This window comes from Homalodisca vitripennis, chromosome 2 (assembly GCF_021130785.1).
Source record: "Homalodisca vitripennis isolate AUS2020 chromosome 2, UT_GWSS_2.1, whole genome shotgun sequence".
NCBI classification, from domain to species: domain Eukaryota; kingdom Metazoa; phylum Arthropoda; class Insecta; order Hemiptera; family Cicadellidae; genus Homalodisca; species Homalodisca vitripennis.
Window position 1 is genome coordinate 188,140,512 of NC_060208.1, and position 17,743 is coordinate 188,158,254.

The 17,743-nt window shown below is 36.8% G+C and overlaps 1 protein-coding gene across 1 annotated transcript in view; it reads right to left on the reverse strand.

Moving 5' to 3' along the window:
* Nucleotides 1-17,743, reverse strand: part of LOC124355175 (titin-like) — a 96,202-nt gene that overhangs the window by 58,720 nt on the left and 19,739 nt on the right. The window contains 1 exon segment of the mRNA XM_046806177.1: nucleotides 4,040-15,678. Within this exon segment, the coding sequence (XP_046662133.1) occupies nucleotides 4,040-15,567 (11,528 nt within the window). The 5' untranslated portion in view covers nucleotides 15,568-15,678.

A 17,743-nucleotide genomic window follows, 5' to 3' on the forward strand; every position in this document is an offset into this window, starting at 1 on the left:
TTTTCCATTTGAATATTCTAGTGTGAACTCTGGACAATTATTGTTACTAGCATTATACTGCAGCAATACGAATGTCGTATCCTTCACAGAAAAACCAGTTACGAGAAATGACGTCACAATGGATCAGCTGCTTATAATAACTTGTTAAGTAATCGACGTGTAAGCATATCTACACGGAATTGCATAGAATATTACGCTGCGGTCAATGTTGAATCCTTCCGCGAAGGTTATCGTTCAGTGACATCATTCATTTTATTAACGATGGAATGATATCTTAAACACAGATTTTTATGTAGGCCTATATATAGTCAGCTAGTTAAACCGCATTGCTTAATAATTAGTAGGGGTTGAAAATCAGTGACTAACAACGAGCAGAAAATTGTAACACCTAGGATGTAAATCAATTATGATTATGTGTGCTATTTTGTAAGAAACGGAGGTAAATATTAAGATCAGCGACTACCGCTCCGATCGCCGTAAGGTTTTTCGTACTAACACAGGTTAACGTAATTTCACCGAAAAAAATAGTCCCGATTATCGCTAACATATAAAAACCAGTTTTACGGCAGTACAATGTTGGCAATACAAAACGCATAAATAACAAGATTTTCGACTATCAAACTAAAAACAATGGCCGACCATGGACGTTTTGATGAATTGACAGTAGCCACGTGACAAACAGGAAGGTTTCCGATTGGCCGGACGGGTCACGTGACCTATAGGACGGCTTCGATTGACCGCCAGACGTACACAAACAAACCCACATGGACAAGGAATAATTAGTGAAGTTATTGACATGGCTTGCGATGGTTCTTGTACACGCTAAAAAGACCCTAGCTTGCCTATTCAAAATTCAGATCACGCGATGCTTGCCCGCTGCGCAGCGCTTCGCGCTGCTTGCTCTTTTAGAAAAAAAAATTAACTCGAGCTTGCAAAGTCCAAGCCCAGATCACGCATGACTGCTTACACACACAACACTCAGACAGAACTAACGCAGATTTCATTACAGGCAAAAGATAAGCGGCGCGCGTTTATTACTGATAAGATAAGACGAGTTTATACTAGAATAGTAGCCTACATGGACTACTACCCTACGAACTAATAACACCAAAAAAACGAATAAATGCATTGTCAGTCAGGTTTTTTAAATTTTTTTTTCCAAGTTTTTTTTGGGGGGTGAGTAAACGGCTACGGCGATAATCGGGACAACTTTTTTCGGTGAAATTACGTGCCCTACGAACTAATAACACAAAAAAACGAATAAATGCACTGTCAGTCAGGTTTTTTTAATTTTATTTTTTCCAAATTTTTTTTTGGGGGGGGGAGTAAACGGCTACGGCGATAATCGGGACTATTTTTTTCGGTGAAATTACGTTAACCTGTGTTAGAATGCAAAAAATTACGGCGATCGGAGCGGTAGTCGCTGAGCTTAAGATTTACCGAAACGGAATATGTGAAGGAAAAAGGATTTTCCGGACATTTTACATCGTTCAATGATATAAAACAATCAGTAACACTACGTTTTGAGATCTGAAATCTGATGTCTTCTTCAGGAAAATAACTAACATAACACATAATTACAAACTAGATTAACATAAACAATCCATACCAGATTATTTTAACCTAGTTTGTAATTGTGTGTTAGGTTAGTTATTTACCTGAAGAAGAGATCAGATTGCACATCTCGAAACATAGTGTTACTGACTTTTTTTGTATCACTGAGCGATGGCCAATGTCCGGAAAATCCTGTTTCCTTCACAATCCTTCTATCGTCAAAAACAAACTTCAAACAAAGAACCGGTGTATACAAATAATTTGAAAATGTAGTTTTTAATAATGAAACTCTGTTTTAAACTCCTTATGTATGACGTAATTGAATTTTCAGGTTATATGGTTCAATATAAATTGCTGTCATTTGCCACCGTTAAAGTGCTAAAAAACGAATTACGTTTTGGGAGATGGTATCTAATATCTTCTTCAGATGCCAAATTATAACACATAACGTTGACCACATATACATGATTTGATTAAAGCAAATTTTTTTAAATTTGTTACTTGACCTCATGTTATATACAGAGTTTGACCCCTGATGAAGGGGCCAAGTACAGTCTTTTTACACAACTAATATAATTATTTAAGCATTCTATTCTCCACGAAACCATCTATCGCATCGTCAATAACGGACTGTAACTTCAAGTATTCCGCAGCTAGATATGTATCATAGTTTAACACATGGACAGTGGTGGACACAAAGTCAGCCCCTAAGTATTTACGTGACTAGTGTCACAGTAAGGTGTTATATAAAACGTAATGATATGATAACAGTTTTTATCGTACTGTACAAATAACAGCTGTTTTTTTTTATACTCAAGTTGTTCCATAAAGTGATTAGTTTTTGTTACCTTATAAAGAGATCCTGAAGAATTAGCTGTGCGCACAAAGTTTTTCAGTGCGGTAACCTCAAACTTTGTTATTGTTTCGGTAAAGGTAAATGCACAAAACATAGCCTTTTATAGGTAAAATTTACAGTATTAATATGTTGTGTTATTGTATAATAAAAATTAAATGAAATTTTAATTTTGTTTTTCGTATGATAAAAAACGTTGTATTCCACAATCGCCTTCGACTCGCTCGTAAGACGATTGCGCTTCGAAAACAATCACTTTTGCTTCTACTGATGAAAACTACTACTATAACAGTCTACACAAAAAGGGGACAGTTTAAGAATTAGCTTTAGAAAATCGCAAATCCGACTAATTCTTCCAGAAATTGGTCGGAGGTACTCAACACATTTGAATGCCAATCCAGATCTTTGGTCACATAAATAACGCAAAAAAATTAAATTTAACTTACTACATTTAATTTGTCAATCACGAAATAAACACTTGCCTTCAGTTGAACAATAAAAACGAAATAAACACTTCGAGAAAAGTTTCTCAGTATTTTGTGATTTTGCAATAAAAGTTAAAACAAAATTTAAAGCTTCTTCAAAGAAGTTGTACCCATATACGATTAACATTTGTAACTTGTTTGGTATTTTAGATGTACAATAACTAATATGTAGTTTTATAAGAGGGAAATAAACTACCATATTTAAATATAATATTAAATATTATGGTGAGCATTGCCAAATTTAATTCAAATTTCTGCAATTTTAGTTTGAAACGTGGCTATATTGTTTAACTGAAGTAAGAAAATTCTAAATTATAAAAATTAAAATTAAAACGACTTTGCTGTTATAAACAACAATTCTTCTGTAATCTATACTCTTTAATATGATGATTACTAGATAGAGATTACATATTTCCAATTTTAATTCTTCCTTCCCCAAATTATTTTCGTAAAAGGAACAAAAAGAAAAAAAAACATAATGATTATTATGTTTTTGAACATATTTTCATTAGCACAAACTTTAAGAATACACTACATAGTAACGCCAAAGTGCTAAGGTCTTTCTGAAAAATCAGAAAAAGGTGATTTCTGCAGGCATTATTTTAATGCTAATAATAAGATTTGTTAGCTAACAAAAATTTAAATTTTTTATATCCTACAAGACCACTAAGACTTTCTTCAAGATATCTATTACCTGAAAAAAAAAAAAAAATTATTTGATGTAAAAGTATTTAAATTATATGAACGCCAAATTTTATTTTGGCACAAACGATAGTACAAAGTGGGATATATCTTTTCTTCTTCTACTCTATTTACAAAATATATTAGGATGCAGACAATATTTCATTATTTGCGTGGTCAGCATATATTGACGACGTGTTTGTAAAGTAAGTGTCGATAATAGATTAGAATAGATTAATCATCACTATAATCTTAAAAACCTACATAAATATGTATTGATTATTTGTTTGTTTATATGAAGTTATAAAAGAAGGAACATAATCAAGAAATAAATCATTAAATAATCATTATAATCCAGTGAGCTTAAGAACTGCCAAAATTTGAATTATATATTCTAAATATATCTCTAAATAACAACTTAACATTATTAAAATTAAAACTAAATAGAAATAAACAAGATACTCACCCACAAGTGCAAATCTCGCAGATGCATTGCTCCTTCGCCGGTTTAGGCTCCTTGGGTTCCTTAGGCTTCTTCTCCTTCAACTCGGTTGGTTCTTTCGGTTTCTTATCCTTTGGTTCTTTCGGTTCCTTAGGCCTGTCCTCCAATGGTTTTTTATCCTTTGGTTGAATTTCTCTAACATCCTTATGAGTTGTGTATACTGTGGTACCAACCTTGGTGTCCTCGTGGACAACAAATGATTGCTTGCGGATATCTTCTGCATCACTAGTTTTACGAATAACTACTGTCTCTGGCAAAATCTCCTCCACGACACCCTTGTCAGTTATGATTCTCCTCACACCTTTCCTTATAATAGATTCAGTTGAGGCAGAAGTGGCTTCTTGGACAACAGTCGATGAAGTTGACGTCTTCGATGTCTGGATATGAGTCCCTACCACTGACACTCTGTCGGGTTCATCTTTCGGTAGAGGAACAATTCTGTCCTCAGGCTCTTTAGACCTATCAATTTGAGGTTTCTGGGGCTGTTTAGGTTCTTCAAATAAGTCTAAAGGTCTTCCAAATTTATCGATAGGTTGACTTGGTTTTCCAGCAGGTTGTTTAGGCTTTTCAGGCAATTTAGGTCTCTCAGAGAAAGCTCCAGGAGCCCCCGATTTCTTTGTTGGTTCTATGGTATCAGTTGGATGTTTATAAAGTGGCTCAAACTTATTAATCTGATCTTCAGGTTTCGATTTAGGTTTACTAGGAACACCAGCTGCTGGTTTTCCGGATGGTTCTTCCTTTTCTTTTTTAGGTTTCTTGTCAGTGGGTTCCTTCGGTATCTTATCTTCTTCTACAGGCTTTCCAAACTTGTCAACTGGTTTACTTGGTTTACCAGCGGCTGGAAGTGGTTTCTTCTCAAATGTAGTTATGTGAGATTCAGTTTCATCAGTGACTCTTCTATCGTCCACGAAAACGGTTGTTTTCACTAATTTCCCACCCACCATTTTCACAACTTCTGTCGTGTGAGTAGTTTCAGATGTAGTATAGTCAGTGTCAGATGGTTTTCTTGGTTCCAAAAACAAATCTTCTGGTTTATCTCTTGGTTTTCCAGGTGTCCCAGCAGGAGATTTCTTTGTAGGTTCTTTATCATCTTTTGGATGTTTTTCATATGGCTCAACCATTTTTATCTGATCTTCAGGTTTCGATTTAGGTTTACTAGGAACACCAGCTGCTGGTTTTCCGGATGGTTCTTCCTTTTCTTTTTTAGGTTTCTTGTCAGTGGGTTCCTTCGGTGTCTTATCTTCTTCTACAGGCTTTCCAAACTTGTCAACTGGTTTACTTGGTTTACCAGCGGCTGGAAGTGGTTTCTTCTCAAATGTAGTTACGTGAGATTCAGTTTCATCAGTGACTCTTCTATCGTCCACGAAAACTGTTGTTTTCACTACTTTCCCACCCACCATTTTCACAACTTCTGTCGTGTGAGTAGTTTCAGATGTAGTATAGTCAGTGTCAGATGGTTTTCTTGGTTCCAAAAACAAATCTTCTGGTTTATCTCTTGGTTTTCCAGGTGTCCCAGCAGGAGATTTCTTTGTAGGTTCTTTATCATCTTTTGGATGTTTTTCATATGGCTCAACCATTTTTATCTGATCTTCAGGTTTCGATTTAGGTTTACTAGGAACACCAGCTGCTGGTTTTCCGGATGGTTCTTCCTTTTCTTTTTTAGGTTTCTTGTCAGTGGGTTCCTTCGGTATCTTATCTTCTTCTACAGGCTTTCCAAACTTGTCAACTGGTTTACTTGGTTTACCAGCGGCTGGAAGTGGTTTCTTCTCAAATGTAGTTACGTGAGATTCAGTTTCATCAGTGACTCTTCTATCGTCCACGAAAACTGTTGTTTTCACTAATTTCCCACCCACCATTTTCACAACTTCTGTCGTGTGAGTAGTTTCAGATGTAGTATAGTCAGTGTCAGATGGTTTTCTTGGTTCCAAAAACAAATCTTCAGGTTCACCAGGTTTTCTTGACTTTTTATCTGGTTGAAAACCATCTGGTTTATCTCTTGGTTTTCCAGGTGTCCCAGCTGGAGATTTCTTTGTAGGTTCTTTATCATTTTTTGGATGTTTTTCATATGGCTCAACTATTTTTATCTGATCTTCAGGTTTCGATTTAGGTTTACTAGGAACACCAGCTGCTGGTTTTCCGGATGGTTCTTCCTTTTCTTTTTTAGGTTTCTTGTCAGTGGGTTCCTTCGGTATCTTATCTTCTTCTACAGGCTTTCCAAACTTGTCAACTGGTTTACTTGGTTTACCAGCGGCTGGAAGTGGTTTCTTCTCAAATGTAGTTATGTGAGATTCAGTTTCATCAGTGACTCTTCTATCGTCCACGAAAACGGTTGTTTTCACTAATTTCCCACCCACCATTTTCATAACTTCTGTCGTGTGAGTAGTTTCAGATGTAGTATAGTCAGTGTCAGATGGTTTTCTTGGTTCCAAAAACAAATCTTCTGGTTTATCTCTTGGTTTTCCAGGTGTCCCAGCAGGAGATTTCTTTGTAGGTTCTTTATCATCTTTTGGATGTTTTTCATATGGCTCAACCATTTTTATCTGATCTTCAGGTTTCGATTTAGGTTTACTAGGAACACCAGCTGCTGGTTTTCCGGATGGTTCTTCCTTTTCTTTTTTAGGTTTCTTGTCAGTGGGTTCCTTCGGTATCTTATCTTCTTCTACAGGCTTTCCAAACTTGTCAACTGGTTTACTTGGTTTACCAGCGGCTGGAAGTGGTTTCTTCTCAAATGTAGTTATGTGAGATTCAGTTTCATCAGTGACTCTTCTATCGTCCACGAAAACGGTTGTTTTCACTAATTTCCCACCCACCATTTTCACAACTTCTGTCGTGTGAGTAGTTTCAGATGTAGTATAGTCAGTGTCAGATGGTTTTCTTGGTTCCAAAAACAAATCTTCTGGTTTATCTCTTGGTTTTCCAGGTGTCCCAGCAGGAGATTTCTTTGTAGGTTCTTTATCATCTTTTGGATGTTTTTCATATGGCTCAACCATTTTTATCTGATCTTCAGGTTTCGATTTAGGTTTACTAGGAACACCAGCTGCTGGTTTTCCGGATGGTTCTTCCTTTTCTTTTTTAGGTTTCTTGTCAGTGGGTTCCTTCGGTGTCTTATCTTCTTCTACAGGCTTTCCAAACTTGTCAACTGGTTTACTTGGTTTACCAGCGGCTGGAAGTGGTTTCTTCTCAAATGTAGTTACGTGAGATTCAGTTTCATCAGTGACTCTTCTATCGTCCACGAAAACTGTTGTTTTCACTACTTTCCCACCCACCATTTTCACAACTTCTGTCGTGTGAGTAGTTTCAGATGTAGTATAGTCAGTGTCAGATGGTTTTCTTGGTTCCAAAAACAAATCTTCTGGTTTATCTCTTGGTTTTCCAGGTGTCCCAGCAGGAGATTTCTTTGTAGGTTCTTTATCATCTTTTGGATGTTTTTCATATGGCTCAACCATTTTTATCTGATCTTCAGGTTTCGATTTAGGTTTACTAGGAACACCAGCTGCTGGTTTTCCGGATGGTTCTTCCTTTTCTTTTTTAGGTTTCTTGTCAGTGGGTTCCTTCGGTATCTTATCTTCTTCTACAGGCTTTCCAAACTTGTCAACTGGTTTACTTGGTTTACCAGCGGCTGGAAGTGGTTTCTTCTCAAATGTAGTTACGTGAGATTCAGTTTCATCAGTGACTCTTCTATCGTCCACGAAAACTGTTGTTTTCACTAATTTCCCACCCACCATTTTCACAACTTCTGTCGTGTGAGTAGTTTCAGATGTAGTATAGTCAGTGTCAGATGGTTTTCTTGGTTCCAAAAACAAATCTTCTGGTTTATCTCTTGGTTTTCCAGGTGTCCCAGCAGTAGATTTCTTTGTAGGTTCTTTATCATCTTTTGGATGTTTTTCATATGGCTCAACCATTTTTATCTGATCTTCAGGTTTCGATTTAGGTTTACTAGGAACACCAGCTGCTGGTTTTCCGGATGGTTCTTCCTTTTCTTTTTTAGGTTTCTTGTCAGTGGGTTCCTTCGGTATCTTATCTTCTTCTACAGGCTTTCCAAACTTGTCAACTGGTTTACTTGGTTTACCAGCGGCTGGAAGTGGTTTCTTCTCAAATGTAGTTACGTGAGATTCAGTTTCATCAGTGACTCTTCTATCGTCCACGAAAAATGTTGTTTTCACTAATTTCCCACCCACCATTTTCACAACTTCTGTCGTGTGAGTAGTTTCAGATGTAGTATAGTCAGTGTCAGATGGTTTTCTTGGTTCCAAAAACAAATCTTCTGGTTTATCTCTTGGTTTTCCAGGTGTCCCAGCTGGAGATTTCTTTGTAGGTTCTTTATCATCTTTTGGATGTTTTTCATATGGCTCAACCATTTTTATCTGATCTTCAGGTTTCGATTTAGGTTTACTAGGAACACCAGCTGCTGGTTTTCCGGATGGTTCTTCTTTTTCTTTTTTCGGTTTCTTGTCAGTGGGTTCCTTCGGTATCTTATCTTCTTCTACAGGTTTTCCAAACTTGTCAACTGGTTTACTTGGTTTACCAGCGGCTGGAAGTGGTTTCTTCTCAAATGTGGTTACGTGAGATTCAGTTTCATCAGTGACTCTTCTATCATCTACGAAAACTGTTGTTTTCACTAATTTCCCACCCACCATTTTCACAACTTCTGCCGTGTGAGTAGTTTCAGATGTAGTATAGTCAGTTTCAGATGGTTCTCTTGGTTTTACAAATAAATCTTCAGGTTCACCAGGTTTTCGTGACTTTTTATCTGGTTGGATACCTTGTGGTTTATCTCTTGGTTTTCCGTACGTTCTACTAGGAGATTTTTCAGTTGGCTCTTTCTCATCTGGATATTTATCAAAAGGCTCTATACTTACAATCCTATCTCCTTTCGGTTGTTTTGTTTCCTTAGGACTATCAGGTGCTGAAGTTTTGTACAATTCCTCTTTTTCTTGTGGTTTTATTGATGTGAGTTCCTTTATTGGATGCTTGTTATCTTCTATTGGCCTTCCAAACTTGTCCACTGGTTTACTTGGTTTCCCAGCAGCTGGGAGTGGTTTTTTGATGACTGTAGTGTGATGAGATTCCGTTTCATCTGTGCTTCTTCTATCTTCTACGAAAACAGTGGTTTTCACTAATTTCCCACCAACCATTTTCATAACTTCTGTAGTGTGAGTAGTTTCAGACGTAATAAAGTCTGTATCGGATGATTTTTTGGGTTCCAAAAATAAATCTTCTGGTTCACCAGGTTTTCGTGACTTTTTATCGGGTTGTAAACTATCTGGTTTATCTCTTGGTTTTCCAGGTGTCCCAGCAGGAGATTTCTTTGTAGGTTCTTTCTCATCTTTTGGATATTTGTCATATGGCTCAACCATTTTTATCTGGTCTTCAGGTATCGATTTAGGTTTGCTAGGAACACCAGCTGCTGGTTTTCCGGATGGTTCTTCTTTTTCTTTTTTCGGTTTCTTGTCAGTGGGTTCCTTCGGTATCTTTTCTTCTTCTACAGGCTTTCCAAACTTGTCAACTGGTTTACTTGGTTTACCAGCGGCTGGATGTGGTTTCTTCTCAAATGTAGTTACGTGAGATTCAGTTTCATCAGTGACTCTTCTATCGTCCACGAAAACGGTTGTTTTCACTAATTTCCCACCCACCATTTTCACAACTTCTGTCGTGTGAGTAGTTTCAGACGTAGTAAAGTCAGTTTCAGATGGTTCTCTTGGTTTTACAAACAAATCTTCAGGTTCACCAGGTTTTCGTGACTTTTTATCTGGTTGGATACCTTGTGGTTTATCTCTTGGTTTTCCGTACGTTCTACTAGGAGATTTTTCAGTTGGTTCTTTCTCATCTGGATATTTATCAAAAGGCTCTATACTTACAATCCTATCTCCTTTCGGTTGTTTTGTTTCCTTAGGACTCTCAGGTGCTGAAGTTTTGTACAATTCCTCTTTTTTTTGTGGTTTTATTGATGTGAGTTCCTTTGTTGGATGCTTGTTATCTTCTATTGGCCTTCCAAACTTGTCCACTGGTTTACTTGGTTTCCCAGCAGCTGGGAGTGTTTTTTTGATGACTGTAGTGTGATGAGATTCCGTTTCATCTGTGCTTCTTCTATCTTCTACGAAAACAGTGGTTTTCACTAATTTCCCACCAACCATTTTCATAACTTCTGTAGTGTGAGTAGTTTCAGACGTAATAAAGTCTGTATCGGATGATTTTCTGGGTTCCAAAAATAAATCTTCTGGTTCACCAGGTTTTCGTGACTTTTTATCGGGTTGTAAACTATCTGGTTTGTCTCTTGGTTTTCCAGGTGTCCCAGCAGGAGATTTCTTTGTAGGTTCTTTCTCATCTTTTGGATATTTGCCATATGGCTCAACCATTTTTATCTGGTCTTCAGGTATCGATTTAGGTTTGCTAGGAACACCAGCTGCTGGTTTTCCGGATGGTTCTTCTTTTCCTTTTTTCGGTTTCTTGTCGATGGGTTTCTTCGGTGCCTCATCTTCTTCTATAGGCTTTCCAAACTTGTCAACTGGTTTACTTGGTTTTCCAGCGGCTGGAAGTGGTTTCTTCTCAAATGTAGTTACGTGAGATTCAGTTTCATCAGTGACTCTTCTATCGTCCACGAAAACTGTTGTTTTCACTAATTTCCCACCCACCATTTTTACGACTTCTGTCGTGTGAGTAGTTTCAGATGTAGTATAGTCAGTTTCGGATGGTTTTCTTGGTTCCAAAAACAAATCTTCTGGTTTATCTCTTGGTTTTCCAGGTGTCCCAGCAGGAGATTTCTTTGTAGGTTCTTTATCATCTTTTGGATGCTTTTCATATGGCTCAACCATTTTTATCTGATCTTCAGGTTTCGATTTAGGTTTACTAGGAACACCAGCTGCTGGTTTTCCGGATGGTTCTTCTTTTTCTTTTTTCGGTTTCTTGTCAGTGGGTTCCTTCGGTATCTTTTCTTCTTCTAGAGGCTTTCCAAACTTGTCAACTGGTTTACTTGGTTTACCAGCGGCCGGAAGTGGTTTCTTCTCAAATGTAGTTACGTGAGATTCAGTTTCATCAGTGACTCTTCTATCGTCCACGAAAACTGTTGTTTTCACTAATTTCCCACCCACCATTTTCACAACTTCTGTCGTGTGAGTAGTTTCAGACGTAGTAAAGTCAGTTTCAGATGGTTCTCTTGGTTTTACAAACAAATCTTCAGGTTCACTAGGTTTTTGTGACTTTTTATCTGGTTGGATACCTTGTGGTTTATCTCTTGGTTTTCCGTACGTACTACTAGGAGATTTTTCAGTTGGTTCTTTCTCATCTGGATATTTATCAAATGGCTCTATACTTACAATCCTATCTCCTTTCGGTTGTTTTGTTACCATAGGACTATCAAATGCTGCAGTTTTGTACATTTCCTCTTTTTCTTGTGGTTTCTTTGATGAGAGTTCCTTTGTTGGATGCTTGTTATCTTCTATTGGCCTTCCAAACTTGTCCACTGGTTTACTTGGTTTCCCAGCAGCTGGGAGTGGTTTTTTGGTGACTGTAGTGTGATGAGATTCCGTTTCATCTGTGCTTCTTCTATCTTCTACGAAAACAGTGGTTTTCACTAATTTCCCTCCAACCATTTTCATAACTTCTGTAGTGTGAGTAGTTTCAGACGTAATAAAGTCTGTATCGGATGATTTTCTGGGTTCCAAAAATAAATCTTCTGGTTCACCAGGTTTTCGTGACTTTTTATCGGGTTGAAAACTATCTGGTTTATCTCTTGGTTTTCCAGGTGTCCCAGCAGGAGATTTCTTAGTGTGTTCTTTCCCATCTTTTGGATATTTGTCATATGGCTCAACCATTTTTATCTGGTCTTCAGGTTTCGATTTAGGTTTGCTAGGAACACCAGCTGCTGGTTTTCCGGACGGTTCTTCTTTTTCATTTTTCGGTTTCTTGTCAGTGGGTTCCTTCGGTATCTTTTCTTCTTCTATAGGCTTTCCAAACTTGTCAACTGGTTTACTTGGTTTGCCAGCGGCTGGAAGTGGTTTTTTCTCAAATGTAGTTACGTGAGATTCAGTTTCATCAGTGACTCTTCTATCGTCCACGAAAACTGTTGTTTTCACTAATTTCCCACCCACCATTTTCACGACTTCTGTCGTGTGAGTAGTTTCAGACGTATTAAAGTCAGTTTCAGATGGTTTTCTAGATTTTAAAAACAAATCTTCAGGTTCAGCAGGTTTTCGTGACTTTTTATCTGGTTGGATACCATGTGGTTTATCTCTTGGTTTTCCATACGTACTACTAGGATATTTTTCAGTTGGTTCTTCCTCATCTGGATATTTATCAAAAGGCTCTATACTTACAATCCTATCTCCTTTCGGTTGTTTTCCAGCAGCTGGAAGAGGATTTTTTCCATAAGTAGTAATGTGACCCTCTTGTTCGTTGGTAGCCCTTGCATCATCTACTATTACCATCGTTTTGACTAGCTTTCCCCCTACCATTTTCACTACTTCTGATGTTTTTTGAAGTCCAGTTATAATTTTTTCAGTTCCTAGCGTTTCTTTTGCTTTTATTTCGCGGTTATATTGAACATTCTTTTGAAGTCCTGGCTTTTCATCTGAGTGCTTCCCTTCAGTCATGTCATGAAATGTGGTTGACTCTTCAATACCATATTTTCTACTAATATTTTCATTCTTTTCTATTTGTCTGTTTTTGTCAAATACAGATGTTTTAGTACTGTAGTGTTGTTGGTCAATGCTCTCTGATGTTGTACTTGTACTTTCTTCTACAGCAACTTTAGAGGACACGCTTCTATAACTTTGGCTTGTACTTTTTTCGCCATAGTCTGACCTTGTCTCTTCAGTACTATGTACACTTTCTGTAATATTATCTTGGTCTCCATGTCTGAACTCTTTTACTGTATTACGGGAGATATCTCTTAAATCTCTTGATTCCTTCAGGGGGGTTTCATGTGACAAGTTTTGAATAGTTTTTGTTGATGTTACAGTTGAATGTTTCTCATGTGCTGCATCAGATACATCGGCTGGTTCGTCGTATATTACTCGGGTGGTTTTTACAAGTTTCCCTCCTACCATTTTCACGACTTCTTCCGTTCTGTAATTTTGTTTACGAACTAACCCAGACGATGAAGTAACTGTATCATCGAATGAACTTTCTTTAATAGCTTTAGATGTTTTAGTGCCAGGAATGATTTCAGATTTTTCTGAAGTATGTTCTTCCTCATACATTGTTGTTCCAGGTATATCTTCAACATAAGTTGTTGTAATTGGTTTTCCATCGACAATAACAGTTTTTGTTCTGATTATCTGCCCCCCAGTCATATGGGATGATAGACCACTCTTTGTTTTCTGAGATGATGAAGACACAATGTTTGAAGTACCACTTGTGTATTTTTTATCCACTGTTCTACTCTCTACATGCTCATTACTTTCGTCACTAAACACTTTTGTAACATTATCATTCATGGTGCGGGAAAATCCATCTGCATCGACCTCTGTACGTGTTATTGTATTATCGTGTTTATCAATATGGGATATATCTGATATCTTATCATCAAATAAGAAACGTTCTCCCTTTTCATTGATGATGAATGTTTTACTAGACTCTTGCATATTAGATGAATCACTAGTGTTTAATCGTTCATGTTGAGAAATGTTTTCGTTTATTGGCTGACTAATCACATACACTTTTTCTCCACTTTCGTTAATAAAGTAAGACTGACCTGTTCCTTCTGTAGCAGTAGGTGGAATAGGGCCCTCTACTATTTTTCTGCTTTTGACAATCTTACCTCCAATCATCCTTACAACCTCCTCAACAACTTGACCTTTACCATCTGCTGTTGGCACAGTGATATATCTAACACCAGGAACATTAGATAAGTTTGAGTCACTGATGACTCGTTGAGAACTGTGAGTTGTTGAAGACACTGAGCTTTGTAACGACTCATTGCGCGATTCAGTTACACTAGTTGAACTAATTGATTTATTAAGCTCTTTAGAAATTGCAGATTCATCAAATTTAGACTGGCTGATGATGGATTTTGAACCAATCTTACTGTCTTTTGATGCTTGGTGAGCTAATGTAGATGAGTAGCTTTCCTCTACAGAAATTTGCTGATCAGACTGAACAGATGCATACTCGTCAACGATTTGTTTTTCTTCAGAAGGCACATTGTCTTCACTCTTATCTTGTGAGACCAGCTTTTTATTACCTTTAGAATCGATCACATACACTTGAGAAGTTCTGATGACTTTCCCTCCAGTTTTAACACTAGATATACTCTTAGAAGATTGTGCCACTGTAGAAGACACAGCCGATGTCTTCTTGCTAGCAGATGTTTGAGAGACTATACTTTGAGAAGACTGTGACTTATGGTCCTTGCTTAGTATTTGCTGATCTCTTACACTAACAGAATCATTGGACTTTCTTTCTACTCCTACATTAGTTTTGTCTGATATAGATTTTTGAATTGTTTTGTTATCGAAAGACGAAATATCTTGGGAAGATGTACTCTTAGAAACAAAGGATTCTGATTTTGAGGACAACTCTTGACTTGAAGATGAAACATTGATAGTATCATTTAAGCTAGAACCTTTTGTTATCTGATGTTGTGTCATTCCACTAGTTCTTCCGTGTACATTGATAACATTTTCATGAGCCAAATTATGAACGACTTGAGATTCAGAAAAAATTTTGTCCGAAGAAGACACTTCCCTAGAGGAAACGAATGAATCCGATTTCCGAGAAGTTTCCTGGACAGAGGAATGCACATAGGATTTATCGGAAGACCTAGACTGAACCACATTTTGTCCTCTTTCCATAGCAATAAAATTTGCTGAGTCATCATAATCACTTGATGACAGCTTTATTATTTTACCCCCAACCATTTTCACACTGGGAGGATGTTGGACCTTGTACGTTTCAGGTTGTTGTTTTAAGTCAACGGCTACACCGTCACTGGGAGCGACTCCAGAATAAGTTTTACGAAACCCTTCAGCTTTTCCATTTTGATCAAAACGTTCATGAGTTACAGTTTTGATTTTTGATTCAACCCCATCGGTACTGGAAGTCACTGTTGGAGAGAAAATTACATCGCTAGTATCATACGGTACCGATATGGAACGCAACAAGTGTGGACTCTGTGTACCGGACTCGTCAACGATATACCTAGTAACATACACGTCTCCCTCGGCGAGAGTGGTGTCTGGAGAAGGGTAATCTGACGGAAGCTCAACAATTCTGACAGAATCGTCCCCTTCGTCTTCAACAATTGTTTTAATATATTTACCCCCGACTATCTTTACCTCCTTATCCTGCTTCTTCTTCTTGCCTGCCAAGAGTTTCTTATCGGGTGTGGAAGACTTACCAGGTTTAGCGTCCTTTACGGGGGACGAGGAGGAAGAGGACACTGTCACTTTGGAACCACTGATCACTGAACTTTTGGTTGTCTTAGACTGTTCCACTGTAGTCGCGGTCGCGGCCGTCGACGTTTCGGTCACTGTTCGCCGCGCGTCGTCACTCATGGCGCGCACTGTCACTGTCACTGCTGCTGGCTGCTGCTACACTGACGGCTCCCAGCAAGTTCCCCGGCTGAAGGAGCCTCTCTCCCCGCTCCCACTCCGTCACTACCCACGCTGAAACAGACCAGCCTACTCTCAGAATCAGCCCACATCAGCCGCTACTTAAAAGGATAATGCTGCTTTAAAAACAAATAAAACCTATGGTTAGACGTTATACTATTTCGGTTCAATTTTTTATGGTGTAGAATCGTTATGAGAACTTGATACAAAATCATATTATTTGTTCAGTTAAAACTATATAGGTGTTAGATTTTTTAGGAAATGTCCGTTTAAAAATAGTCATACAGTACAATTTATACAGAATAACTTAATAAAGTGGAATGTTGTACATCAATTTAAATAATTGAAGTTTTGCTGTAATTTGAAATTGAAACCCCCAATAAATAAATGGTACGCGATTTTAAAACTTGTTATATTCAATTGAGTTTTCTAATGCTGACAGTGTAGAATGTTTTCAAATTCTTCCTGCTTTATACAGACAAAAATATTCATTTTCGGTAAGTGAACAGAGGGCGATATTTTCAAAGGTTTCAATAGTTTATCAAATGTTCAACCATTAAAATAAAAACTCTTATAATAGTGACAATGCTCTCAAAAATAGTGAAATTAAATACAACAGAGAACAAAACAACCTCCGGTTATAAATTATAAATTACATATAATCCGAGTATATTATTTTTGCTTTATCTGTCTCAATATTAAATTTAAAAGTTGACTCTGTTAGCTGAAATATTTCCAAGTGCGATTAAGGTAAAAACATCGGAGATGTGAAACCTCACCAGGTGTTTAATTTTTCAAGTACTTGACTGCAGCAGGAGTGCCACACGACTTCTATCAGTGATTCACGCGGTTTATGTCTTCTGCATCATAAAAACGCTCAAAACTTATCTCTTTGCTATAACGAAAGTCTTTGTATTTTCTCAAACGGCGTGCATCATTGCATATTGTGTTTAAAATAGAAATTACGCGACCGATTGATATGCCAGCATTTTTATGATGTTTAGAAGATTATCCGTTCTAAACTTTCCTTTAAATTATACTGGCTCAGTATACATTCAACGCTGAAAAAAAGTATTAATTAGTACTAATACTGTAACTGAAAACAAAATAAATTTATTGAAATTTACGGGAAAAACTTAATTCACTTATCCCAAGTCACCATTGAGAAATTTATGTATTATTCTGTGTAATAGATCTGACACTTTTTTATATATACAGGACGGTGAAGACTTTGCTAATTTTTCGACAGTTGCAGGTAGAAACTTGAACGTTTGAAATATTTCTATTTTAATGTGAACTTAGGAAATGTTTCTAGATTAATATGAACTTAGGAAATGATTCTAGAATCAACGTCATACTGAGACTTTTAAGTACCAACAAAAATGACAAAATTGTAATCTTAAACATGCTTGCAATACTTAGTTACACTTTTCTGTATTTTCACGCAATACATACATTTTTAACTGTGATCAATTTAATGTTTCGGTTCGAATACCTAAAACTAAAAATGACAAAGACCTTCAGTTTGTGCCAAAGTACTCAGTCAGTTGACTTTAAACATTAAAAAACTTAGAAATATATACATTTTGATCTAAAAATACTATATACGCCTATTATATTATTGCTTATTAATATAATATTATACCATTATATAAATTAGTATAAATATAATATAAGAGTTTTTATATAAATACGTAGATAATAATATGTCAGTCCCAGACTACGTTTGTGACAGACAGTAAATCAATGTAAAATCTCTGTATAAACGTAAAACATTAACGCGAAGGATGTAAAGACGTTAAATAAATGTTAATTTACATATAATTAGTTTTGTAAAGAGATCAGTATTTATATGTATATTTACGTTTTTACGTTCTTCGTGTTAATGTTTTACATTTATACAGAGATATTACATTGATTTACTGTCTGTCTCAAAGGTCTAGGACTGACATATTATCTACTTATATATAGTATATTTTATATAACAATTAATATAAATTTACATGATAATAATATTCGAAATTGTTCTGGATTTTTAAAGATTTTCCCGTCATGGTGAAAAATTATAAGAACTAAGCATTCACGTCAATAATACACTACTGTTGGCTAATACTTGAGT